The 27,011-nt window shown below is 35.2% G+C and overlaps 5 protein-coding genes across 5 annotated transcripts; 2 read left to right on the top strand and 3 right to left on the bottom strand.

Annotated features, from left to right (window-relative positions):
- Nucleotides 1-1,394: 1,394 nt before the first annotated feature.
- LOC113702026 (uncharacterized) lies at nucleotides 1,395-2,315 on the bottom strand. The gene has a single exon (XM_027222962.1). It carries the CDS (start codon nucleotides 2,313-2,315, stop codon nucleotides 1,395-1,397), a length of 921 nt encoding a protein of 306 aa, XP_027078763.1.
- Nucleotides 2,316-4,567: 2,252 nt separating this feature from the next.
- Nucleotides 4,568-7,634, bottom strand: LOC113701397 (pentatricopeptide repeat-containing protein At2g17670-like). The gene is made up of 2 exons (XM_027222024.2): nucleotides 6,083-7,634; nucleotides 4,568-4,878 (listed from the first exon to the last, which is right to left on the bottom strand). Exon 1 carries the CDS (start codon nucleotides 7,493-7,495, stop codon nucleotides 6,095-6,097), a length of 1,401 nt encoding a protein of 466 aa, XP_027077825.2. The 5' UTR covers nucleotides 7,496-7,634; the 3' UTR covers nucleotides 4,568-4,878; nucleotides 6,083-6,094.
- A 3,954-nt stretch (nucleotides 7,635-11,588) lies between these two features.
- On the top strand, nucleotides 11,589-13,633 carry LOC113701606 (NAC domain-containing protein 6-like). The gene is made up of 3 exons (XM_027222353.2): nucleotides 11,589-11,890; nucleotides 12,250-12,521; nucleotides 12,788-13,633. Exons 1-3 carry the CDS (start codon nucleotides 11,722-11,724, stop codon nucleotides 13,205-13,207), a joined length of 861 nt encoding a protein of 286 aa, XP_027078154.1. The 5' UTR covers nucleotides 11,589-11,721; the 3' UTR covers nucleotides 13,208-13,633.
- A 4,627-nt stretch (nucleotides 13,634-18,260) lies between these two features.
- LOC113702309 (NAC domain-containing protein 6-like) lies at nucleotides 18,261-20,335 on the top strand. The gene is made up of 3 exons (XM_027223446.2): nucleotides 18,261-18,564; nucleotides 18,769-19,034; nucleotides 19,645-20,335. The coding sequence occupies exons 1-3, from the start codon at nucleotides 18,396-18,398 to the stop codon at nucleotides 20,047-20,049; spliced, it is 840 nt and encodes a 279-aa protein (XP_027079247.1). The 5' UTR covers nucleotides 18,261-18,395; the 3' UTR covers nucleotides 20,050-20,335.
- Nucleotides 20,336-23,057: 2,722 nt separating this feature from the next.
- Nucleotides 23,058-24,446, bottom strand: LOC113702310 (basic endochitinase). Its single transcript, XM_027223447.2, has 3 exons — nucleotides 24,125-24,446; nucleotides 23,690-23,843; nucleotides 23,058-23,580 (listed from the first exon to the last, which is right to left on the bottom strand). Exons 1-3 carry the CDS (start codon nucleotides 24,390-24,392, stop codon nucleotides 23,208-23,210), a joined length of 795 nt encoding a protein of 264 aa, XP_027079248.1. The 5' UTR covers nucleotides 24,393-24,446; the 3' UTR covers nucleotides 23,058-23,207.
- Nucleotides 24,447-27,011: the final 2,565 nt, after the last annotated feature.

Consider the following 27,011-nt stretch of genomic DNA (forward strand, 5'->3'; position numbering starts at 1 on the left):
TAATCCTTCCGCAGTACCCTTACCTTCAGGGACATAATTTTTATCTAAATGGTTTAGAAACAGACAAATAGTGTCAATGATTGGTAGCATGTTACTTTTGCTAATTAAGAAGTCAAGCATAATGTGCATTACCATCCTACTATATTCCATAATACTGTTTAAAATTCCACAGCATGATGATTATAGTGGGTTTTTTTCTTCCTCCATGTTCTGCAACATCTTTACTACGACATCTAGCAAACCACTCCTTTTGTCTTTATGGAATGATGATACGTTAATCATAATTATTCATGATAAAGAAATATTACGAGGTTAAATTAGATTTCCTTCTCCACATGATGATTCTGTTAGATTGCAATCAATAGTTTCTATAATTTACATACGGATAAGACGTGGCATGATTGGAGAATAATTCATTGCTCTGTCAACTGGGGTATTGTGTACCATAATTTGCACCCGAGTATATATATATTTTTAGATGCAAGAATAGATCTAAATCACTGAATCGTCATCACATTTTTCTGACTGTAACTGTGAAAAATAGTTGCAAAAGAAGATTTGCCAGTGAAATTGAAGAATTTTCCACAATGGACAGGCAACTAAAGGACTATGTTCTGCAACAAGAAACAAAATGGCGACAAAAAGGAAAGCTCATCAAGTCCTCCTATCGTACTAAACTGTACAATGTAGAAGACAAGAAGATGAAACCTTATATTTCAAAACTAAAATTCTGAAGGGAAAGTGAATAGAATAATAACTTTCAGTGCTATAGCTTTTGATAACTTATTACTAATCATCATTTGTTTTTCTTTGTTTTTCCTTTCAGGGCAAGGGTAGAACTGGGAGAGGGGGTGGGGGGAGGAGGGGCATGCTTCACCCCTCATAAAATTTTGAGAATTGTCAAAGGTTTCTATATATATTTAGTATTGCCACTCCATGTTCTATAGAAAATCATGCTCTCTCTCTCTTTATAAGTTTCAGAATTTTTAAAATTTCTTTTATATACTCAGCAATTTGTCCCCCAAAAACTTTTCAAAAATTTTATGTTGACTCCAAAATTTGTATGTACACATATTTTGCCCCGTCAAACTAAATTTCTAGCTCCTGTACTCCAGGGTAAGACAAGTATTGCAATCTTGATTGAAGTTAATCATCCATGGTTCTGCTCTACTTCTAGCGGATTTGACATGCAAAATGAGAATACTAAATACCATAAAAATGCTACAACAGAAGTACTTGCAAATGACATTGGTACTATTGGTAAAAGATGTTCTTCAGCACTCACATTCAATCGTATTTCACATAATAATACAAAATTTGTATTTGTTACATATAGGCTATCCTTTCTCCTCAACTTTTTTTCTTTTTCTTTCTTTCTCTTTTTTCCCTTCCCCTCAATGGATGAGCATGTTAAGAAGCGTAACTCTATATCGGACCAACTGCCTAAACAAGCCTTCTACACCAGTCTCAAGACCTTCAATACTGGTATCAAGCATCTGCAATTGTTTTCCAGCCAGTTGCACGTCAGCTTTGATACCACCATTTTTTATGTGTCCCTGAAGGGATGTAAGAGCAAGATCAGCACATCCCATGTTGTTGAGAACATGGCTTTTATTGGCAACTGCAGACTTTGTTAACATCAACTTTGAAATCAGAGACCAGCCACTAGGTTTTGTCCTTGCGGAAGCTGGTGAAGACAAGAAAAATAAAAGAGATCTCAAGACAGATGTGGTGATAACAGTCACTTCTCTAAAGACCCTAATCACCATTGCTAAATGATGATCTATGTCTAGAACATCATGAGAAGATCCAATTCTGCTTTCCATATGCTTCAATGATCTAAGGCTTTTTGCTACTTCTTTCTTTACTTGCTTTCTGAAGCAAAGATAACGGATTATGTCTTTTCCAATGCTGGCATCTCCATTTTTTCGTCGTAATGCTGATTGAAGCTCTTGAACGTGTTCCTTAACGGAGAAAAATAAGTCACGAATGATGCCGCACGAGTCTAGTAACTCGACTGATCTCTCAAGTGATTCTTCCACAACTATCCCATTTTGATGTTGAATAAGAGCTGCTTGTGCCGTTGAAGACTGCATGAGATCCTCAGTGCAGTTGTATAATTCAGCAAGGCCAACTAGACCAGCTTGAATTGCGACTTCACACAAGGGCTCTGTTATTGAAAGGGAAGATGCTTCCCAGTTCTTTAATTTGTTCAGCTCTGCTTCAAACCTGATGGCATTGGGATGTAACCTTGAAGGTAAACTAATGGATCTAGCAGTGTATTGAAGGCCAAAAGATACAGAACTGTTTGCCATTTTCTTTGTATGTTTGGTTAAGCTAGTAAGTGGCTTAATGTCTATGGAGAAGGTTGAAGGACTGTCTGCGATGGAGTTTCTTTATATACCTGTCAAGGGTCTTGTGGAAATCATTTGCATGTGACAGCATTCTGATTCCCTTACCTCTTGAATTGATTTTGTTGCATGTCTCCCCAACAATCGGTGATAGTTTATGTTGTTATATGGAGACCCTATGGTCTCAGGAAGGCAACGTTTACAATTGTTTACTTTATGGCATTTACTTCGGTTATTTGAATAATATTGCTGCCTGCAAGAGTCTCTTAAACTTGACTCCCCACAGTATCATGCATGGTTTCCTTGATTCGCTTACAGATTTTTATTATTTGCGTTAGAATTTGTTTATCCTATGCAGAAAGGTCGTTGTTTCAACAAAAATAGTTGGCATTGGTCTATGTCTGGAACAGATTGTCAGAAACAGTGAACTAATAATCTTGATTGCGGAGAAAAAGAGGGATGACAAGGTTTTAGACATTGTTTAGTTTTCTGTCTGTGACAGTAGCTACAGATTTGGAGGCGTCTTGTTCTATTTAGTACTTGTTACCTAGTGAAACTAGAAGTATTCTGCTTGAAACATTTCAAGGTCGAAATTTACCTTATCTTAAAATCAATAGAGCTGGCTGGAGAGGCTGTCTTTCTACTTTTTAGTAGACAAAGAAACACCAACAGTATATGCTAATAAGTCCTGGAATTTGACACCATTGACATAAAATATAACGGTATCTTCGGCATGGAAGAAGGCTGCAACTTGTCGGCTGCAGTAATTCGCCACCAAAAGTTTTTAAAATATTCCCCAGTAATTCTTTTTGTTATTTTGTTTAATTTCTTTTGGTAAAGTGTTTTATACCAAACTAACAATTAGCTTCTTTATAAAAACATACCATTAGTATCTTACTTTACCATAGGATTAGTACTACTCTTGAACAATTATGAAACATTAAGTTGCTTTTAATCAAATATTTTTATAACAAATCAACTGTTTAGTTTCTTTGATTACTATAATTTTATAATAGCAACTAAGACAACACTGTACATGTTATGTAGGAAATCAAAGACAAACAAAACAGGAAAAAAAAAAAAGAAAGAAAAATTCAACTATCATTTAAATTGAAGAAGTTTTAACCATGGTTATGAATGCCCCACATTGATAATAAATAATGGTATAGAGACTAATTTTCGCATTTTTTTTATATTTTGTCTTTGTTTTTTAAGAATTTCTTATTTCTGATTATTATCTACCAAACTTTCATTTTACATTTAGTATACTTTATTTGCTATAGAGATTTTTTTTTTTTTTTTTTTTTTTTTTTTACTGTGGCAGCTAGTCAAACATTGAGAGCACATAACTACCCTCAACAAATTCTCACCCCTACCCGCAGCCAAGCCGGAGATGCTTTCGTGAATCTATATCAAATGAGCAGATCATTTCTCCTCTACCTATTTGCACATAAAGAATTGAAGGGCACCTACTTATAATCTTGGGGTCTAGTTCAGGATCTACTATGAAGAACAAAAGAAATGCAATAGGGGATTCCATGGTGCCTTAGGCCTGTTAGGCTATGAAAATGTGATGTCATATTCTTCGCAATCTAGCCGGAGGACCCTGACGGGGATAGGAGAAGCTTTCTCTCCAGATTAGCGCACGAAAATAAACATTTGGAGATAACAAATGTTAATGTGATAAGAAGGAAAGACTAAGAGAAATTGAACAGGGAAAATACTTAGCCCGTTAGGTCCATTAGTTTCAGAGATAATCAAAGAACCTTTTCCGAACTAAAAATTACACAAATTACCCAAATCATCAATGCCATAAGCGTCCCTTACAAGCAAAATTATATATATGTTAATGTGCATACTGTGGGGCAAGCCAGTATAGTTGTCAGGTATATGCCAAAGTAACACCTTACAACAAGAAAGGAAACACAAAAAATGGAGGTTTGAAACCGTGGGAAACATTGGCAATGAGGACATCTTTTTCCATTGAGTAGGAAAGATGATGTTTTTTTTTTTTTGGGCGGGGGGGCGGCGCGGGGAACTTAAAACCCATCATCAGAGCCATAAGGTAAATATGGGATGCCAGCAGCTTCATGACCTGTTGAAATGAAGGGTGCTGTCAAGAATGCCAGCTAGAGTCAACCAACTTCACGCCTGGGGTTGAAAACGGGCTATAGTAAATGGATCTCTATTACTTTTGGCTGGGTAATGCACTCAGCTTTCCACTCGAATTGCAGCATTTCCAATCGCTATATAACTTCGTATTAAGAAAATATGGCTGATAAAGCTGTACGCAACAAGAAGTTTACTTTCAGCATTTTCATTTTAGAGTTCAGCAGGCCATCCTCATTTCTCTCAAAAAGAATTGATCTTGATCATTTCCGACTGAGACACAGCAGGGTTGATCCATATTTCAAGAATTCTTTCAACTTTGAACCAGGAAACTTGCTTGCACTTCTGTAGCCAATGCTTTTGATTTTTGCCATACACAGAGCAAGAAAGCGCCAGAGACTTGCCCAGTGGAAAGCACCTAGCATATAGATATCAAAAATATCATCAAATAGGCAACTTTAGTAAGAAACTTGGGTCCTACTTCTACCTCAATGCAGATAAGGGGTAAAACTGATGGTGAATTGCTGATACTCAAAGCATGAAAAATATGAACCCAAAAGATGCAGACATTCAACCGAATGGCTACAATCTGAATGACTAAAAATATGCAAAACAGCAAAATTCAATTGTACACCAGACTCAAGACTTCAAGACAATATCTGAACGAGTTACCTATAACACACCAAAATAAACTATTCCACCAGAGAACATAATAGCTTTGTATGGTGCAGCTAGAGCTAAAACAACTGACCCAGCCCTTTCATGGCTTTATCCATTCTACAAGTAACACCCCAATTAGGCAGGCAGGGGAAGCAGCACAACTAGAATGTCATTACCCTGAGTTTTACACTATTATGCTTTTGCCATTAATAATATCTGGTGCAGCTAAAACGAAAATAATTGCTAACCCCATTTACAAATCATGATATTTCCTTTATTGTTTTAAAATTCTCTATCTAGAAAAACAGCAACAGTTTCTCCAGTGGGAGCTATATATGCCAGACTTTTGAGGCACATTTTTGGTTACCAGAGTATTTTAAGAATGGATCTGGTTGGAACCACAATTTCCCACCTGGGGTGCATTTCCAGAGGGGAGAAAAAAAAATTGGCACGGAAAAACTCTATCATTTAATGCTTCATATAATCACCGAAATAATGTGCTAATTTGCAAGCTTGATGTCATGTGAAAGGCTTGCAAGGACTCTCACAACTTTCTTAGAATCCTTTTTCTTTATCTGACCAATAAGGCAATCCTCATATCCGGATAAACAAACATAAGCAGCGACTGAAGTAATGCTGAGTTGGTCAATGACAAAAAAGTTGGTTCAGTTTTTTACTCTTATCGTCTTGCATAGATGGCAGATGTATATGTCTACATATGCACATGGGTCCATATTCACAGACTTTGTGATACAAGAATGAATGCAGATGGGTGCGAATGGGCTATAGTGAGTTTTGACAGTAAAGCTATGCAAATCCATTTCTCCATCTAAAAGAATAATGGACCAAGCACGTACTATATTAAAAATATATATCTGCCTATATATACAGAGAAAGTCCTAATAGACCAATATTGAATGCCAACAAACATTTAGTTCAACAATTTTAAGAGGTAAAAGTACCATCTATCTAGATCAAGCAGCGAGGCCTTGTTCTCTAGCTTTCTTCAGCCACTTAAGAGTACTTTCCAGAGTTGAATAAGCTGCAACATCAGTCATACTCTTACTCTCCACTGCATAATCAAAAACTTCATAAGCTTCCGCAACTCTACCTTTCCTACAAAGCGCCCTCACAAATGTCCCGTAACATCCTGTCTCAAGCTTCATGCCACCCTCCTGCATCACCTTATACAATTCAATCCCTTTATCCAACAGCCTCGCCTTACACAACCCATGAAGCAATGTGTTATATGTGCACACATTAGGATTACACCCCTTTGCTTCCATTTCCCCCAACAATGCCAATGCCCCAAGTGCATCGCCCTCCCTGCACATTCCATTCATCAAAGAAGTATAAGTAACTGCATCCGGAAAATGTCCCATTTCTGTCATGATGCCAAGAAACTTCTTAGCCTCCTTCACCCTCCCTGATTTTGATAGCCCATAAATCAAAGTATTATAAGTTACAAGGTCTGGCTCCACCCCTTCCTCCTTCATTTTCTCATACACATCCAATACCTCTCTACTTTGACTCAACATACAATGGCCCTTCATAATGGTATTGTATACATAACAATCAGGCTTATATCCTTCCTCACTCAAAACTCCCAACAACCGGGTAGCCTCTCGGAGATTCTTCCTATTACAGACATTATCGATCATAATTGTATACGTCACCAGATCAGGCTGTATCCCGAAGCCCTCCCTCATTTCCTTGATGAAACTATTCACAGTACTCAATTCCCTATTCCTTACAAGCTGTCTAACTAAAAAATTGTAAGTATATGAATCAGGAACCAAATTCTTGCCTGATAGATCCTTAACCAACTCAATGGCATCCTCTTCCCGTCCACAGGAGCAAAGGGTCCTCACAGCAATGTCCGTAGACACCTTATTTGGTGGAAAACCTTGGCTGGACATATAATTAAGCACCTGGTGGACGGATGAGATAGAAAAATCATTAGCTTTGCAAGATTGAACGAGAAGCACATTGTAAGTAGAGCTATCAGGGGAAAATGAAGGGTGAGTCTTGATCATGTGATTGAGGAAAAAGATTGAATCTTGAAGGGTCGCTCTGGATGAAAATGACTGGAGGACCGAATTACAGAACCTGAGGTCAAAGGGGGTTTTTCCTGGAGTTGATATAAGCTGATTGAAAAGGGTTTTGGCTTCTGAAATGCTAGGGGGATTGAAGGTGATTGCAGGGAGCTGAGATGTCATTTTCGATGGCAGTTTTGTGGGTTTTTTCTTGGGAATCTTTTTGTCTGCCCAATAAGGGAAATTTTCAGTGAGGGGATGGGGTTGAGATGGGGTTTTGTTCATAAGGGCGTTCATGGGTAGCTTGGCTCCTCTCATGGAGGGTGGAAATTTTCCCATCTCTTTCAGTTATGGAGTTTTTCCGGTTTCCCTCTTCTTCTGGAGATTCAGAAGTGCGATGTTTGAGTTTAGGGCTTTTGAAGGGTTTAACAGTTAGGATCAATAAGCAGAACAGTGAAAGACCCGGCAACGGCGAAAAGTGAGGGGTGAAATTTTGAAATTCCGGCATTGGGTTAAAGCTAAAAATTGCGAATTTAGTCCTCCGAATTCTGATAAACTGTAAATTGAGCTCTACCAAAATCCATTTTTTTATTTAATGCATTATATTTGATATTTGTTCCAATCAACCATCCAAGATTTTGGCGTTATCATGTGAGAGCTCAGCTATGAGACCATACATTCTTGAGGTTCTTAAAATTCCGTGTCCTTTCATATTTAATTAGTAAATTTTCAATACCATGTAAGACAGGAAACGAGTAATAAATGTTATTCTTAGAAAATTCAATAGTTTTTTACTTTATCCTTACCTCTTGTCTCTTAATTTATTTTTGGTTCAAAGAGAACCATTTTAGAACAATAATTCATTTTTCATTTTATTGAACTTCAATTCCTGAAAAATCCTTGATTTAAAGTTCTCATAAACAAGCAAAAAGCCTTTAGTTATTATGGTCATTGTCCAAACCTAACGACTTAAGGCCTCCACTAGAATCTCAGGTCACTTGTAAGGATCTAGATGAAAAGCTTGTTGAAATATCTAGCAATCAATATTTTCAACAATTTGGAAGCAGGGGATGACTAATACTCTTGCCCGTCATTCATAAATCTTTTACTAGACATGCTAGTCTTTCATCTCTAGTTCTCTTGGTTGAAGTTTAATTGAATCAATGAAATATAAATTAACCCGTTAACAAAATTTTGCATCTTCAATTTTTTAGTAGCGAAAAAATCATTCACGTTATCGTTTTTCTTGCAGTTTTTTCCCTAATGGATTGGATTTATATGAAAAGAGAAACCGCGTGAAAGAGTATAGAAAATGTTGATCGCACTTTACTTTTTTTTTTTTTTTAATCACACTCGTATAATTTATTTTATAATTTAGTCTAATAAATGAAAATTTTGTAATAGAAATGATACTTGAGCTGCAATTAATAAAAAGAAAAGTACAATTAACATTTTTCGAAAGTATACACTGGCAAGTGTAATAGCTGCTCGCCTTGGGCCCATGGAAGTATGGAGCCCATACAGTACAGTTTCACGAACAACCTAGAACAACAGCCCAGCAAACATTCTAGGGGGTTTTAACAACTGATTGGCTCAATGTAGCTAGTCTCGATTCGAGATAAGTCCAAACCTTCCAGAGGACAACTAAAATTTTGTCCTGTTTGATTCTCAGGCGTGATTTGTTCAATCGTCTACAAGAAATGATTCTGAAACGTTGAATTTTCCCATGCAAGTTCACATTGTGAAAACAAACGAAAAATAAAACAGTTGCTTTGGCCTAACTCCTAATTTCTTCTCTCTCTCTCTCTCTTTTTCTTTCTCCTCCCCCCCTCTCCACACAAAATTTTCTACTACCACTAATATAAGTACAGCTCAGGGGAAATACGTAGTGGTGGTCTATTTCTAGATATGTAGTGGTGATCCATTTCTTTCTTTCTCATTCTCTTGTTGATGGAATTGGTCTGCTAATCTTGCAAGGATTTCGGCAATATTTGTGTGTTTTATTTTAAGACAATGAAATGCAATTAAGTAGGCGAGGCACTACACATGTATAATTGAGAGGTCACGAGATTGAATCACGGAAAGATACTACTCACTATTGCTCCTCAGTTAAAAAATGAAAATAAAACTCATGAAACATAGAAGAGTGTGCAATCAAATTTAGTTAAAAACGATGATGCTTATGGAGTACATTTAGTTTGCGTAAGGCAGCTGATTGGCTGAAGGTATTGGGTCAATAGTCACAATTTTATGGCAGATACATTTCGTGGTTTGATTTCTGTGTCGATACGAATGACTGGTTCAAAGCCCGGTTAAACTTCGTTGGTTGAATTAGTCGACACATGGAAAATCCAATAAGAGTAGAACCAACATTTTCTAAGCAGTTACATCGTATTTCTTTTTCATGTTTACCGAAACTTTTTTGTCGGGATCAGCTAAATCGGTTGAACCGAATGTTGATTACTAGTGGTTTATTCTGGTTTGGGCATGCAAAAAATGCGGATCTTTTAGTCACAACACAACACTACAAAGAAACATACGGTCCTATGTCAGGTCTTCTTGATTGTCTTTGATTTGTTTTCTAAGTCATGAAAAGTAGAGGTCCTTCCTCTAACGAACGTGGGTACAACAACTTGGCTGGGAAAATTTGATGATCAATAACATCATGGACAGCTCAAAAAGAGGAAGAGACCAAGTCTTCGGGGATGACTCAAAGTGATTGCTGTAACTCTTTCCAATGACTCTAATAATTACCACATAACTACCTTCAAACACTGTTGCAATTATAGTAGTCAGCAGACTTAGCACGCTATTGCCCCAAAAAAAAAAAAAAAAAACTTGTTTGGATTGTGATTTTTTGCAGAAAAATTTTTAACTTTTTCATAAATTAAAATTTTTAATTACTTTTTATTTTATATATATATATATCAAATCACTGCAATATATTTTTTATTAAAAAAATTCTTAAAAATAGCAATCCAAACAATTGTTCGCACGGTGGTATGAATGCAATGGTGGTTAATCTTCTGGATATATTTGAGATGCAATCAGATAAAGTCATAGAAAGCATAAATAAAGCAAAGAGAAGAATTGGTGGTTCTTCTCTTCAAATCTATTAACCATTGGTTCTTTTATGTTTTCCTCTATATTTCCATGTGAGAAACCCTTGGTATGGTGATGGTTACATTTTTTTTTTCCCTTTAAAATAACATTTGAAACTCACATGGGACGATCGAATTTTGATCACCCCTTTGGCTCTTTTTTTCTGTTTACGCTGAAAAGAACATACTTGTATGTAGATTCAAGGTTCGAGACTAAACAATTCTTGTTATGCACTCAATAATTTCAAGGCCAAGTTTGGGGAATGACCATATAGATTTAAAGCGTCAAAGGGTAACTTTCAAGTTTCAACCATACCATTTTATACGTATAACACCGAAAATCACAAAAATCATTTTAGTTAATATTTCATGTTAAAAAAAAATGTACTAGTGAAATACAGTCATGTAACTGAACTTTTTTGTTTTTGGAAAAAGAAATATATTAAAAAGGTTAAACAAATACTTTTGAGAAAAAAAAATTGAAGACTTTTTACGCCAAAAGGAAATCCTCATACATGCTTTATAAAAGAAATTAAACTTTTCTATTTGTAACTTTGTTTGAGTTGAAAGCAATATGAAGAAAATTTTGATTCACAAATTCCAATCACCTTTTTATCTCACATACATGATACATCACATCACACAAAGTATTACAGTAATTATCTCCAGTAAATCATCCAAATAAACTCCTATCCAAACAAATTTATTATCAACAGAAAAGAAAGTTTGGTCGTGGGATACCTATAGTCTTAGTCAATCCTATGCTCTTTAACTGTTTCATCAGCCTCTTAATCAAGAAATCAAATTGCATTTCTCTTCATTTGAACCAATTGGCAACCACCACAAATAAACCCATCTCATCAACTCATGAAATCCTGCTCTAAAACTTCAAAAGCACTAGTGACTGGTGAAAACTGAAATTGGCCATCATTAGTTATCAGTCGAGACTCTAGAGGGTCAAAAACAACTTCGTTAACATCAATTATATATTCCAACACTAAAATATTTCTGTTTGTGGAAGAAGATTGCTCCACTAAATATTTTATTAACTTAAGGGATTTTTTTTCCCTTCTGGTGATGGTGCGGTACTGCGGTGGTGCATCATCTCAGAGATTCAGATTGACGGAGTAAAAGATGAGAAACCGTAAAGGGCAGAGAAAACACCTCTTTGCGTCAATTTTCTAGTCAACACCTGTGGTTTCATGGTTTGCCTGTCACATCTTTTGGGAATTTTATACCGTGTGGACCTTCCCCCAGGCCAACTGTCCATATTCTCCATCACCATCTCTCCAATTACCAAGATGATTATTACTAGTATAAATTAGCGCCGCAAGCCTAACTTCAGTAATTCATTAGAGAAAAGAAGTAAAGTTTCTTTTGATACTGTTGGAGATCACTGAGTTTCGATTCCATACTAACGGAAATTTTCGAAAAATAACAATTTGCCATCTTTTTGCCAAACGAATGGACAATAATTCATTGGGGGAGCTACCTCTTCCTGGATTCCGTTTCCATCCTACTGAAGAAGAACTCCTCAGCTTCTACCTTAAAAGAACTGCCTCCGGCAGGAAGATACGTTCCGATGTCATTGGCTTCCTCAATATTTACCAGCATGATCCTTGGGAGCTACCTGGTAATTCTCATGCATGTATTACAATATTCTTTCTTATCTTTTCATTTTGTCAAAAAAAAAAAAAAAAATCGGAATGCTCCAAATTTTGTAAGGGACGATTCAGGAGTCGAAACTCATCATCGCCTAACTAATGTTCCTACTAGCTAGCTGAACTGCAAGTGTTACAATATTCTTTGTTATATACGTTAGCATATTGACATACTTGTTTAGGTCCAAAATTTATTGGATCAGGTCTCTGCGGTGGTGTCACATTTAGCGCTTGTTGCGTGTAGTATTGTTTTTCATTGACATAATAATTGTCTCAAGTTACCAAAAAAAAAAGGAATATTTAATTAGTTTTTTGAAAAAAAAATGTGCAGGAATGGCTAAGATAGGAGAGAGGGAATGGTATTTCTTTGTGCACAGGGATAGAAGGCATGGTCATGGGGGAAGGCCTAATAGGACTACCAAAGATGGGTTCTGGAAGGCAACTGGTTCCGACCGTCAAATTCGAAGCTTATCAGACCCTAAGAAAGTTCTGGGGCTGAAAAAGACGCTAGTTTTCTACAAAGGCCGGGCACCACGAGGTTCCAGAACTGATTGGATTATGAACGAGTACAGACTTCCTGATAACCACCATCATTTACCTAAGGTACTACTCATCAAACTCAACTAATTTATGCTAATAGGTCGGACTTAATTAAAGACTACATTTTCCTTCTTTTTTCTGCCGGGTTCTGACTACTGAGCATTCTATAGTAGTATTTTAAATATTGATGAGACTTGGAGTGCAAACTTTCTTTTCGAGGGCGTTGGGAAGCAATCATGCATATGTTTTCAATTTCTGATAATTATCTTTTTTGTACTTTTTTTTTTTTTGGGTGGGGATCGAAGCTAATGATACTTGTGTGAATGCAGGAGGATGTGGTACTTTGCAAGATTTACAGAAAGGCGACGTCATTGAAGATTCTGGAGCACAGAGCTGCAATGGAAGATATTATATCAAAAACAGTTGACCCAACTTTATCGTCTGCTCAGTCTCAGGAGGGAAAAATCCCAGAAAAAAACTTGGGAGAATCATTCTCACAAAAACAAAGCACGATCAATCTTCCAATGACAAAGCAAGAAGATGATGACCTCTCTGTTCCTAATTCATCTGCTAAATTTGGTTGTCTGAATTATAATTGTGACTTGAAGGAGCTACAAGTACTAGATGTGCCCAAGTTTAGCATGGATGCCACTACAGACGCATTTTGGACTCAAATGAGAAGCCCGTGGCTTGACAATTGGAGCCCGAGTGTTTATGCCAACCTTCTTAACTGCTCGCCCCATTGTTGAAAATCCCAAGTTAGTGTGAATTACTACAACTGGAGGATAATTTATGGTAATCTTAGCCTCGCCTCACACAACCCATGAAGCAATGTGTTATGCGTGCACGAATTAGGATTTACGCCCCTTTGCTTCCATTTATCCAACAATGCCAATGCCCTCCCCACGACTACTAAGGGTTTTAGAGGGGTTTAACATTTTGGAGAATGGTGCAGAACGCAGCAATCGGCACCCTGTTTAAAAGTGAGGTCAAATCTTGACACTCTGACATTGGCTAAAGCTGTGACAAAATGAGGAAGCTATAAGCAGAATGATGTACGTGGGAAGATTAAAAAAAAATTAATTGAAAAACGTATGTATGTATGATGTAAACAAACAATGATTTGTAGATAATATCTTTCCAATTCCTTGAAAATTCATCAGTTTTTTGTTTTATCCTAACCTCTTCAATAATGTCTCTTTCACAAATTTTTTTTTTTTTTCAAAAAATAGCTCTTTTCAGGAGAGTACTTTACTTTTTTATATTCTGAACTTCAATTCCTTTTGCTTTGAGAATTTGTTGATTTTAAATTCTGATAAACTAGCCAAAGCCTTTAGTTATTGTGCTTGTCCAAATTAACCTAAGGCCTTCACCGAAGTCTCAGGTGCCAACCACCACGAATATGGTATCTAGATGAAAAGCTTGCTTGGTGAAATATCTAGCAATCATAATTTTGACAATTTGGAAGCACCGTGAAGAATAATCTTTTGCTGTACAGTCTGGGGCTCTCATTTCAATTGTCTAGTCATCTAAGTTGAAATTGGTAAAGACACGCATTAACTTAATAACAAAAGTTTTGTATTTTCAACTTTTCACATGACTATTTTTCTTGCATTTTGCTCCCTTTCGGGGGTGTTAATGTCAGAGCTTGAAATTTGTTTTCACACCAATATTTGGATCAAGTCTTAAATGCAATTTAGACTTGGAAATGGGCTGCATACTTAGCCGCTTTCGTGCGCGCGCGCACACACATACATATATTTATACAAAGACCCAAGAAAAGATCCATCAGTGCTGAGAAGTGTTGCCTCTAGGAGAGGTCTTTTAAACAAAATTTTTGTACCAAACTCGATCGTGATCTTATTTGCCTCATCAATGTATCTTATCTGGTACATATATTTGAACGTGTGCTTTAGGCAAAGCTGATATCTGTAAACTATCATGTGATAGGGTGAAGTTGCCAGAAAGAAACTAGAGTTTTAACTAATAATAAGGGATTTTATAATTTATCACCTGACCACTGGATGATAAAGGAATATATGGTCTCAGTGGAAAAAGTGTAAAAACTCCAAACCATTCTTGTGGTGTGGAAGCCAACTTTCAGCAGACGCACCCATGATTGTGGCTGTTTTTGGCTGTTTGCTACTCAGGCGTGATTTGTTCAATTTATCCACATGCATGAATCTGAATTGTTGAATTTTTTCCCCATGCAAGCTGAGATGAGATTGTGAACCAAAACCAAAAGTGGCTTTTAGCCTAACTCCCAACTTCTTCTTTCTCCTTTGTCGCCCTTCATTTTCTGTCGGCCATAAAAAAAAAAAGTTTTTGGATACTAATATTTAGTGTTAGTCCATTTATTCCTTCGTTGTCGTTTTCCTTTTGTTAAATAGAACCGCTCTGATCTTCCAAGAATTTCATTAATCTTGGCCTCGTTTTGCTTGAGACTTAGTAGGGCTGCTTATAAGTCAGTCTAAATACTTTCTAGAAATGTAGAAGACGTCTGGGTCCAACTTTTGTTCATCATCCATCTCCTCTATTTTTTTTTTTTTTCGTTTTGGCAATTGTATTACATGTTTTTGTAGATTTATGCTAAGCTTAATTGATTTTATACAGAACTTGTAGGTGCTTTGAAGATAGAAAAACGCTTGGGACTACTTTGAAGTGTTTAATATAAACGATGATGATGATAACGGAGCTCTAAAACTAAATTTGGACCTGTGATACCTGTGGACTTGGTACAGATCCATACGTGCTATTTTCTCTGGATAATTTTACATCTGGCAAAATGGAATTCGAAAAAACAAACGAAGCTGCCGCTAGGGACCATGCAGACATTCCTAAATATGTATTTATGTATATATATATATATATATATCATAAGTGGGTATTTTTGTGTCACAGGACTTAGGCTCATTTTTGGCAGATACATTTCAAGGTTATGATTTCTGTGTTCACACGACTGACTGGTTCAAAACCCGGTTAACACATGCAAAGTCCAACAAAACCAATCATCTTTTGACTAATTATAGCTACATTTTTTTCTTTTTCATGTTTATCTAATTAAATTTTGATCTGCATCAGTTAAACCAGTAGAACTACTACTAAACCAGCCAGCAGTTAAGTGAGTTGTACTGATTTGGACACACACGCATACACGCACCTGTGTGTGTGTCTATATATATATATATATATATATATATATATTCCCTCCGTACCACTTTGATAGTCCCGTTTTCTTTTTTCGTCTGTCTCAAATTGTAGTCCACTTTCCAATTGAAAAATGTAATTGTATTTTAATTTTCCTAAAATACCCTTATTCAATGTAAGTTGTTGTTACTATAAACCTACCCCATTTAATGAGAGTTGATTCTTTTTTTACCATCAATTCAAATTCCCATAAAGTTGTACTCTAATTAATGTGAGGGCATTTTAGAAACATAGCTATCTAAATTTATTGTTCCAACAAAGTTAACTACTTTTTCTTAAACTGTGTGAAAAAAGAACTAGGATTATCAAAGTGGTACGAAGGGAGTATATATATATATATGCAAATATTTAGCCACATCAATGAAACATGCTTTCCCAACGTATGTCCTCCTAAGTCAAGTCTTCTTCCTCGTCCATGAAAAGTAGGAAGTTCTTTGCTCTAGCAAACATGGGCATTGGGAAAGCGATCGATCACACGGCGTACAACTCAAAACGATGAATAGACCAAGTCTTCGGGGTTGACAGTTGACTCCCAAGTGATCATAAAATGCTTTTCAATGATTTTTAATTATCAAACACAAAAGTGCTCCCTCCCTTCAACACTGTTGTAATTACATCTCAGTACGTAGGCTAATTATCAGAAGAAAAAAAAAAAGTTACATACAATGTAGATTCTAAGGGTCAAGAGTCAAGACGAAACAAAATTTTAAGACTGCTCAATTTTTGTTATGCACTCATTAATTTGAAGCACAATTTGGGGAATGACCATATTTTAAACTGTGGAAGGGTAACTTTCAAGTGTAAACTTAAGGAATTTTATGTGTACAACACCAAAAATAAATTAAAAAAAGGTTAATGTCTTTAGGGTGCATTTGATAAAACTGAAATCTGAAATCTGAAATCTGAAATTTGAATCCATTAAATTATTGAATTGTTAAGTACTAAATCTAATACATTTGGGTGCATATCACATTGTGATAAGTGAATAGCATATCAATTAATTTTGGGAGCAAGTTTTGCCTAGAAAATTCAGTGCCACTTAATTAATTTAGATGTTCAATTTTTTATTATCAAAAGGTCTGAATATATTAAGTTTAAGGTTCCGTTTGATAAAACTGAATCTGAATTCTAAAGCCTGAATTATGATATCTGAATATTGAAACAATTAATTTGCTGAATTTTAAACACTGAAAAGAAATATATAAGTGTCTGAATTTTAATGTTAAACCTATTTATACTATTTGACAAACATTAATAACTGAATACTTAATAAGTTAGATTTGACAATTTTGCCCTTATATTTTTCATCTAAAAAAGAAATAGAACCTGTGATTTAATTAGTTTAAAATAGTTAGGTATAAAAATGACAATACTTATTTTTAAATCAAATTAATATAAAAGATGAAATATATTATATGAGGAGTATAGAGAAGATGTGAAAGTCATTAAAAAGGGAGAAAAGCGAAACAGAAAACCCTTAGATAGAGAATATCATGTTTTTTAATTAGATAAGAATTTTGAACATAATTAACAAGTAAGGTTAGATTTGGTGGATAAGATAAGGTAGTTGAAATAATTCTATTAATTTTTATCAAAATTAAGTATTCAGTTAGGATTTTTGTACTGAAAAAAATACACACAAGCTTAGCACTGCTTAACAAGTTCAATAGATGGATTTTCATTTATCAAACATTCAAAACATCTGAATATCTGAAAAGGTTCAGTTTCAGCACTTTTTATGTTGTCAAACAGACTCTAAGTGTTGAATTAGGTTATCAAACAGAACCTTAGTTAACGTTTCATGTGAAAAATGTGCTAGAGTATAATAAATATACTTTGCTGATAGTTGTAACTGATTTTTTGTGTGTTATTGAAGTAAAATATATACATGAAAAAAAGAAGCTTAAACGGGTGCTTTAGAAATAAAAACTGATTGTTTGTTTGGGCATAAACCAGAAGGGCATCCCTTTTCGAAAGAAATATATCAAACTTTTTCTGTTTGTAACCTGTTTTGAGTTAAAACAATATGAAGAAACACTAGAAAAATTGAAATTGAAAGAAAATTTTGGACATAAAAAACCATTTTATAGACTCTTCTTAATCAAAAAAAAAATCAAATTATACTTGCACATTTCTTTTAGTTTGATCAAATTCGCATCATCCATTCATGGCAAATAAATCTACCTTATCAACTCGTGAAATCGCACTCTAAAATCCCAAAGGGTCCTCATGATCAGTTGTCAGTCGAGACTCGAGACGGGCTAAAACAACTAACATATCACTCATTCCAACACTAATATTTCTGTTTATGGAAGACGATTCCTCCACTAATTATTAATTAATTAACTTAAGAGATATGGGATTTTTTTTTGCCCTCTACTGGTGGTGAATCAACCATAGAGATTTAGATTGACGAAGTAAAAGATGAAAATACTTCATTGTCCAGTCAAGACTCAAGACAAGACCTGTCTTTATAGTTTATAGTACTCTTGTCACATCTTTTGCAAATTATAAAACCGTGTGGACCTTCCCCTCACACTGACTTCCAAATTCCCCTATGGTCACTGCTACTATAAATTAGCACCGCCAGCCTTTACTTCATTAATTGATTAGGGAAAAGAAGTTAAATTTCTTTTGATATATAGTCTTGGAGTAAGGTCGGCAGAGTTTTTGAGTCCAGACTTGAGGAAAACATTATAGGCAAATAACATCTTCCTGCTGATTAAGGGAATGGACGATAATTCACTGGGGGAGCTAACTCTTCCCGGGTTCCGTTTCCATCCTACCGAAGAAGAACTTGTCAGCTGCTACCTTAAAAGAATTGCATCCGGCAAGAAATTACGTTCTGATATCATTGGCTTCCTCAACATTTACCATCATGATCCTTGGGAGCTACCGGGTAATTTTCATGCATCTATTACAATTTTCTCGCGTTATACACGAAAACTCTTTTTTTGGTATGGTTTAGGTCCAAAACTTATTGGAACAACTATTGCCATGGAATTGCATTTATTTGGCATATGTTGTGTGTGATTTTGCTTTTCATGGGAATAATTTTCTTGAATTAGCACAAAAGAAAAAACTTTCTTGAAAATATGTGCAGGAATGGCTAAGATGGGGGAGAGAGAATGGTATTTTTTTGTGCATAGGGATAGAAGGCATGGTCATGGGGGCAGGCCCAATAGAACTACTAAAGATGGGTTCTGGAAGGCAACTGGGTCGGACCGTCAAATTAGAAGCACATCTGAGCCCAAGAAAGTTTTGGGTCTGAAGAAGATTCTAGTTTTCTACAAAGGCCGTGCACCACGAGGGTCCAGAACTGATTGGGTCATGAACGAGTTCAGACTTCCTGAACATCCTTTACCTAAGGTACTAAATCATAAACTCAACTAGTTTGCACTAATAGTTGGGTTTTTTTAAAAAAAAAAAAAAATTTATAAGTAAGAGATTTTGAACTTAGGACGTTTCACTTATATTCCCTTTCATGATATCATCCAATTGATTCCTTCCTGTATTGGGGTTAATTAAAGAGTCAACTGTGCATTTCTTCTTCTTTTGTGCATTTCTTCTTCCTATGGACCTTTTTATTTTCATGATTGGTTCAGTTTCGATGCACTTTAAGTATAGGTGAGACTTGGAGTCCAAATTTTCTATTTCGAAGGAGTAGGGCCTAATGAGCTTTTATTTCTATTTCTATTGGTGAGACTTGGAGTCGAAATTTTTACTTCTATTTGTGTTCGAAGGAGTAATGCAATTAGCTACAAAGTGGGCCGAGACTTAACTATCATAGATAACTTTTTTAATATCTAATAATTACCGGATAGGGACATTACCTGGTGAGGTCCCTGGTTTGATGGTCAAACTCTCTCCTCTTTGTAAACCATGGAGTTTTGTATTGAAAAAAAAAAAATCTAACAATTGCATTTTAATTTTTTTTTGTGGGGGATTGAAGCTAATGATACTTACCATGTAAATGCAGGAGGATGTGGTACTTTGCAAGATTTACAGAAAGGCAACGTCATTGAAGATCCTGGAACATAAAGCTGCAATGGAAGACATTATATCAAAAACACTTGAACCAAGTTTATCATCTACTCGACCTCAAGAGGGAATCCCAAAGGAAAACTTGGCAAAATCATTAGCACAAAACCAAAGCATGACCAATCTTCCCTTGACAAAACAAGAAGATGATGACCTCTTTGTTCTTAATTCACCTGTTAAATTTGGTTGTCTAAAATACAGTAATGACTCGAAGGAGTTACGAGCACTGGATGTGCCCAAGCTTAGCATGGATGAGACTGCAGATGCGTTTTGGACTCCAATGAGAAGTCCGTGGCTTGAAAATTGCAGCCTGGATGCTTTTGCCAGCCTCCTTAACTGCTAACTCCAGTGCTGAAAATCCAAGTTCATGTCCGCGGAAGACTGTGATTTTCAAGTGAAGGGTAATTAATTGAAATATTAGACTCGAGGTCTGATTAAGCACGACATTTTCTTATAGTTGGGAGTATTTTTAATCACATGTGCTTGTACAAAATTGATAGGTATCAAGTCTGTACAATAATAAATACTTATTTGAAAAAGAAAAAAATATGGTAATTTTTGTGTATAGCGGTGAGTAGGGTCGAATCCACAGATATTGGGGAAATATATTTCTTCTCGGATTCAAAGTATGGAGGAATTTTGGAGATATTTGGAATTAACCAACTAAATTTAGTAAAATCAAAATAACACAAATAAAATAAAATTAAGTCGATAATTGCAAAACTCTAACCAGAGGAATAACTGTTCGACTAAGTTCATAAACTGATCATAGATGCAATGATGAATTCAATTATTTATTGATAAATTAATTCTACCATAAATGCCAACTCTTCATTATTTTATCGATAGTCAAGGTACAACCGTGGACTATTTCTCCAAATAGAAAACAACTCTAGGTACGACCACAGAAGTTTAATTTCCCGATTGCATGAAGAATTAGAATAGTTTAATTCTAACCAATCAACACGCTACGAGGGTCTCCTTAAGTTAGATTATTTGTTCCCCTAACACAAATCTAATTATGCCAGTTGCTACCGAGATTAAATCAATCTAATAATTATGTATTAAATCACTTAAATTAACAATCAACTATCAAATCAATTCAAATACCGGGTCCTTTGATATTCAAATAACATAATAATCATAAATATTAAAACCAAAGAACGAATAAATACCAATAAATGAAAGAAATACTATAATTAATGCGAGCTCAAAATTTGTAGATTCAAGTTTTCAAGCTATCCTCAGGCTAGAAAAAGAATTTAGCGGCGCATCCTCAAAGGAAATCCACAAGAATCCATTGATAATAATTGTGTATAGTTTTTCCTGCCAAAAAGTGAACGAAAGACTCCTATTCTGTTCCAAAGAATCACCCTTGCGAAATTGTTGCTGGCCGACCTCTTAATCACGCAAGTCCGTCTTTTTTTTCTCCCTTTGTTTCCTATTTAACATCAACTACTAATAATAAGACATGTTTCCCAATAGAAAAAGGAAACTACTTAAGATGATATTCCAAGTTTCCTAATTCAATACTAAAACTAATAATGAAAATTAAAGTTTTCAAAGTTTTCCTCCAAAAGCTGCCCTGAGTTCGATTTGGACTTGGAAACCGACCCGAACATGCCACCATCAAATTAACTGGAAAATTGCCCCTTTTAATCATGTTTTGCTCATTTTCCTACAATTAGCATCATTAACCAAATATAAATAAAATCCATCAATTAAAACAATATTTGGCTGAAATCAAGAAAAAAATAATCATAAATTAAATAGCAATTTTGCATCCTATCAACCTCTTTGTTCTTAATTCATCTGTTAAATTTGGTTGTCTAAAATGCTGTAATGACTCGAAGGAGTTACAAACACTAGATTTTGCCCAAGTTTAGCATGGATGAGACTGCAGATGCGTTTTGGACTCCAATGAGAAGTCTGTGGCTTGAAAATTGCAGCCCGGATGCTTTTGCCAGCCTCCTTAACTGCTAACTCCAGTGCTGAAAATCCAAGTTACTGTCCGCGGAAGACTGTGATTTACAAGTGAAGGGTAATTAATTGAAATATTAGACTCGAGGTCTGATTAAACCCGACATTTTCTTATAGTTGGGAGTATTTTTAATCACATGTGCCAATAACAGCATCTGTAATAATCAATTGGAAAATTTTTTAGCCTCATTTGCGGTAGAAAAAAGATGGTCCTCGACTCCTTGTAATCTAATATGAGTGGCAGACCAACTTATTTTCCTTATCTTAAAAAAGAGACATTAAAGAACGTATATAAATTTCCAAGGGGTAATGTAACTTGGGTTCTTTTCTTTTCTCTTTTTTTTTTTCCCTTTTTTCTATAGAAGCAAAAAAGGGGTTAATTACACTTTGCCCTCCTAAACTTTGGTAGTCATTACACTTTATCCTTCTCAACTTTAAAAATATACAGTTTACCCCCATAAAGACTAGTCAAAGCTAGAAATGCCAAAAAAAAGTACAATAACATTATTATCCTTTTATTTATGACGTTATCTGTAACTTATTATTATTTTCTTTTATTGCTAGAAAATGAAAAAGTTATATTCAGTTTATTATCCTTAAAATTTTTTCTATTGGATTAATATTTACTTTTACATATGTTCGGTTCAATTTATAAATAACACAATAATTAACAGTAAATATAATTAGCAATTTTTTGAAAAATGGTAATATTAAACTTGTTATTTTTTATTATTGTAGTTTACATAGACTTTTAGAATGATATTATTGTCATTTTTTTTTTGTCAAATTAGTCAAATGTCAAAGACTTAACAACCAAAATTGTTGAAAAGCACTGGTATGCCTTATTTTTTAAATTTAGAGGAGAAAAATAGAAATTAAATAAAACTTCAATTCTTTTTGGACAGAAAAGGCAATAATGTTAAATTATAAATAATTTCAACAACGAAAGAGCTATGTTGTCATAACACTCAGGAACAATACTAAAGGTCTCTGATTTTCTTTTGCTTAAGACGTAGGAACTAATTTATTAGGGCCTGAGTCTAGAGAAATAGGTTGGGCGCCTAAAGGGTCGAACTCGAAAATTTACAATGCAGGGCGAAAACTGGATTTCTTGTTATCCATGTAACCTTTATTCTGGTCTGGTGTATACTTCTTCCCTGTTTGTTCATGATTTCTTGTTATCTTTAGTAAAATTTATCCCCATTATGGCGTTACGTACGTTGTAATTTTATAACTTGTCACTTGCAAACCTCTGACGCAAGGCAAGCCTTTTGCCTTGTCATATTTTTTCAAGTGGGCAAAAAGTTTAAAAGCATCGGTAAGGAAAAAAAAAAAAAAAAAAAGAGAGAAGAGAAAATACGAAGCAAGAAATTCAATAAACAAAAGTTTATTAGGGTTTTATTATTAATATACTGATTCTGTAGAATTAGACATGGAAGCCATGAGAAGGGTCACCTCAAAGGGGTGAACCAAATTTTTATGATGCCAATTTATTTAAATAAAAGACCAACATAGGCCTAATTAGGAGCCGAAAGGCCTTTGGCTGGCGCAGTCCAAATTGTCGCCATAGCTCACTCCCAGTATGTCGCAGTATCTCTTATAGAAACCAATTCTGTCGTTCATCTGTGGGTTGGAGCCTTTTCCGCATTCAATTCCACCATTGATGATGTTGGTAACGACACCGTATCCTGGGCGGCGACCAGCCGCATTATCAGCTTGGGACGGTGTCCATCTGCCGGTCATCACGTCGTGGCAAGAAGGCTTTGGGGACTGGGGCGTCATCCAAAACCAAAATGCAGTCTTGAAAGAAATGGTTGGGTCAGTTGCGACTAAATCTGGGTTGTGTAGGAGATCAGATCCTATGGCTCTCCCTGCTGGACCATAGTTGTAGTTGCTACAATATTGGATCAAGTATCGATCAGTAAAAGAAATTCAATTAAGAAGAAGCTAAGTTAACGTTTCTTCTCAAGAATCTTGGATAGACTGGGATTTTGTTTACTTACTAGGAGATTTGAATTGGTCCTCTGCCGTAGTATTTTTTCCCAGGAGCACAGGGCCACTGTTGGTTGGCGACACAATAATCTGGAGGATTACCTTGTTCTTGCTTGAAGCAATACCCCCATGCATAAGGACCATCTGGGGCAGTTGCCCATCCGCCTGTGTCAAATCAACAAATGATGATGCCCGTTAGTATCACACTCTTTCTCCTCATTCCCATTTTCTTTCTTTCCTTTTTTTTTTTTATTACTCCTATCATCATTTTTCCCTCTAGCCTCATAGTTGTTTGACAACTTGACTTCGTCCTTACAGTCTTGACCATTTCAGTAGGTATATACGTAAATTAAACAACAATGGAATCATCATGTTATCGATCGTTATGGGAAGATAACAAAATAAGGGCCACTAAGGATTAAGACAAGGTAGTTTTGATTTTGTACCTGTTGTTTCATGAGAAGTTTGAGCCAAGAAGGCCGCTATTTCTCTTTTACGAGCAGTAATATCACCAGTTGTTCCAAAAGCCCCATTTGACCTGGCAGCAGCTATGAAAGCTTCGTAGGTGTAGAAACCGTGAGCAGGACAGTTTGCATCATTTCGATGCTTTAGCATTTGCTCGAAAAGGGGTTTTGTTATAATAGAACTGACATCTTGTGCAAAGACCCCTACGAGGGACAGAAAAGAGCACAAAACCACTGCCCAGAACCTCATTTTTTTTTCCCTCTCTTTCAAACACTGATCAAGTTTCTGTGCATTGTCGAAGGAAGAGTGCAGGCTATATATAGTGTGTAGAGTGATAAGGTTGGAGACTTTTCCACTCGTTTCTTTCGAGGAAAATCAGCGTTTTTTTTTTTTTTTTTGGATAAAACGGCGAAACAAGAAAATCAACGTTTGACTACTGCTAGGCACTCCTAAATATTCAAACAGTGACCGCTTAAGGAGTCATACTTCATTGTCATGGTAAAACGTACCTTAATATATCTTACATATATAAAGCGTCCAACGCCTTGTGAACAGTGCAGGATGAGCTGGTTATGCCGTGATTTGTCTGGTTTTGAGGGGCCTTTTGGTCCTTTGATGATGGGTGTCAGTGGCTCTGCTGGCATTTTGCTTCTGTCCGCTGGCTCTTTTCGATTGTAACTTTGTAAGTCCACGTGGCTTTCGATTTTGGTAGTCAGCAATTACTATTAGTTAGTGGGCGGTTGCGGTCAGCAATATTCTTTCTTTTCTCTTAGCTTTTTTCTTCTTCTTAGTTTTCTTTGGCAGCTTAAGAAATGTCTTGAAAAGTTTCTTTCTCAAAAAAAAAATGCAATTTAAGAAATGGATTATAATTTTTGAACTTTTACAATAGGTCCAATTTTTTTTCTTTTGAGCATGAAAAAAATGATTCAATAAATACAAATTATCAAAACCAAAATCATCAAAATCTCCAAAAAAAAAAAAGAAATAGACAGCCTAAAAAAGGGAAGAAAGAAAGAAAAATAAGAAAATATGTATATTCACCCTTGCAAGTTAAACTTGTTCAATATTGAGAGTTAAGAAATGGATTATAATTTTTGAACTTTTACAGTAGGTCCAATTTATTTCTTTTGAGCACGAAAAAAAAGATTCAATAAATACAAATTATCAAAACCAAAATCATTAAAATCTCAAAAAAAAAAAGAAGGAAATAGACAGCCTAAAAAAGGGAAGAAAGAAGAAAAATAAGAAAATATGTATATTCACCCTTGCAAGTTAAACTTGTTCAATATTGAGAGTCCTATGCTCATTTTCAATAGATGATGTCTTGTCCAAAAAAACCATTGTCGCTCCCTCCACTCTTGAACACTTTTAATCTATCAATCAAACAATCATCTGAATTGCAACAAAAAGAATAGGATCCAATATGAAACCCTGATTAGGAGACATGGTAGTATATATAAACCGAGATCATGGAGGGATAGAGTTGAATAAAAATTATGTGTCATGAATATAGACCTATTAATGTAAAACAAAAAAGCCACTGAATATACAAAAAATATTAATTCAATTTTACATTGGTGTGAAAATATTTTTAAATATGTTTGAATGCTCATTCAAGTCTAGCAAACAAAAGAAAATGACAAACCCATTTTATAATTGCCTTGCTTTATTTCTTTCTTCTAAAAGATTGTTAAATGTGAAGTACTAACAAATAGAAAGTGTCAAAAAAATGGAAATTGTCAAATTGCTTGTCTTAGAGAAGCAACGTAACTAATAAGCAAAGCTACACATTACATGTATAGTCATACGCCTTTTAGTTCTACCTAATATTAGGCATTACTTACTGATTAATGCTATATTAAGAATGTAAGATAACCTGATTTCAAAGCCATATTTATTTGTGTAATTAGGAAAAAACATACACTCACACACATGACTATTGTATCTAACAAATAAAAAAAGCACACAAACATAACAGGAAAATAATGAGTCTCAGCTACCTGACGCATGGCGTCAGGGCTAAAAAACTAGTATATATATATATAGCTAAATCCTAAAGCAGCGGAGGAGGTAGAAAAAATTTTCAATGGGGCCAAAAATAACACTAGCATTTCTTACGAGTTATTTTGTTTATTTAAAAAAAAAGGGAAATGCCAATATTCATGCAATTAGTAACATTAATGCATTTATTTTGTGAACAACGTAAAAAAAAAAAACTCAGCTGAATTTACTCGCGTAATTACCATTTTTCTTGAAAAAGAATAAAAAGTCATTTAAAATTATTCACAACGGATTTTCATGTTCTGATAACCATTTATAATCTTTCATTTTCCACTCCATATATTTTTGTCAATATAAATAACTAAGCGATCATTTATTCAAGATTCTAAAATGAATGAGTGATATATTATGCCACCTAATTCCTAGGGAATTAAATGACTAATAAATATAACAAACGAGTCATAAATTATACTAGCAACTTCCAAGCAATGTTTTGAAAATCGGACCGGACCGGCCGGTTAGACCGGTTGAGCCGCGAACCGGCCATGGCACCGGTCCGGTTCAATGATATAGTTGACTTTGCCAGAAAACCGGTCAAAAACCGGTTGAACCGCGAAAACCGGCGAACCGGTGGTTTCCGGTTTTCAGCTTTTCCTCCTTTTTTTGTTGTTGCAAAATGCAGTTATCAAGATTCGAACTCAAGCCCTTTGTAATAGAAGACCAATGTATTAACCGTTGTACCATCACATCTTATTAATTTTTTTTGATAACTTATTTATATAAAGCAAACACTCATATTTTTTTTTCCATTTTTCTTACAAAATCTCATTCTCTCATGGCTCTTTCTTTTTAATTTTCAACTCTCTC

Source organism: Coffea arabica, chromosome 7e (genome assembly GCF_036785885.1).
Source record: "Coffea arabica cultivar ET-39 chromosome 7e, Coffea Arabica ET-39 HiFi, whole genome shotgun sequence".
Taxonomy (NCBI): Eukaryota; Viridiplantae; Streptophyta; class Magnoliopsida; order Gentianales; family Rubiaceae; genus Coffea; species Coffea arabica.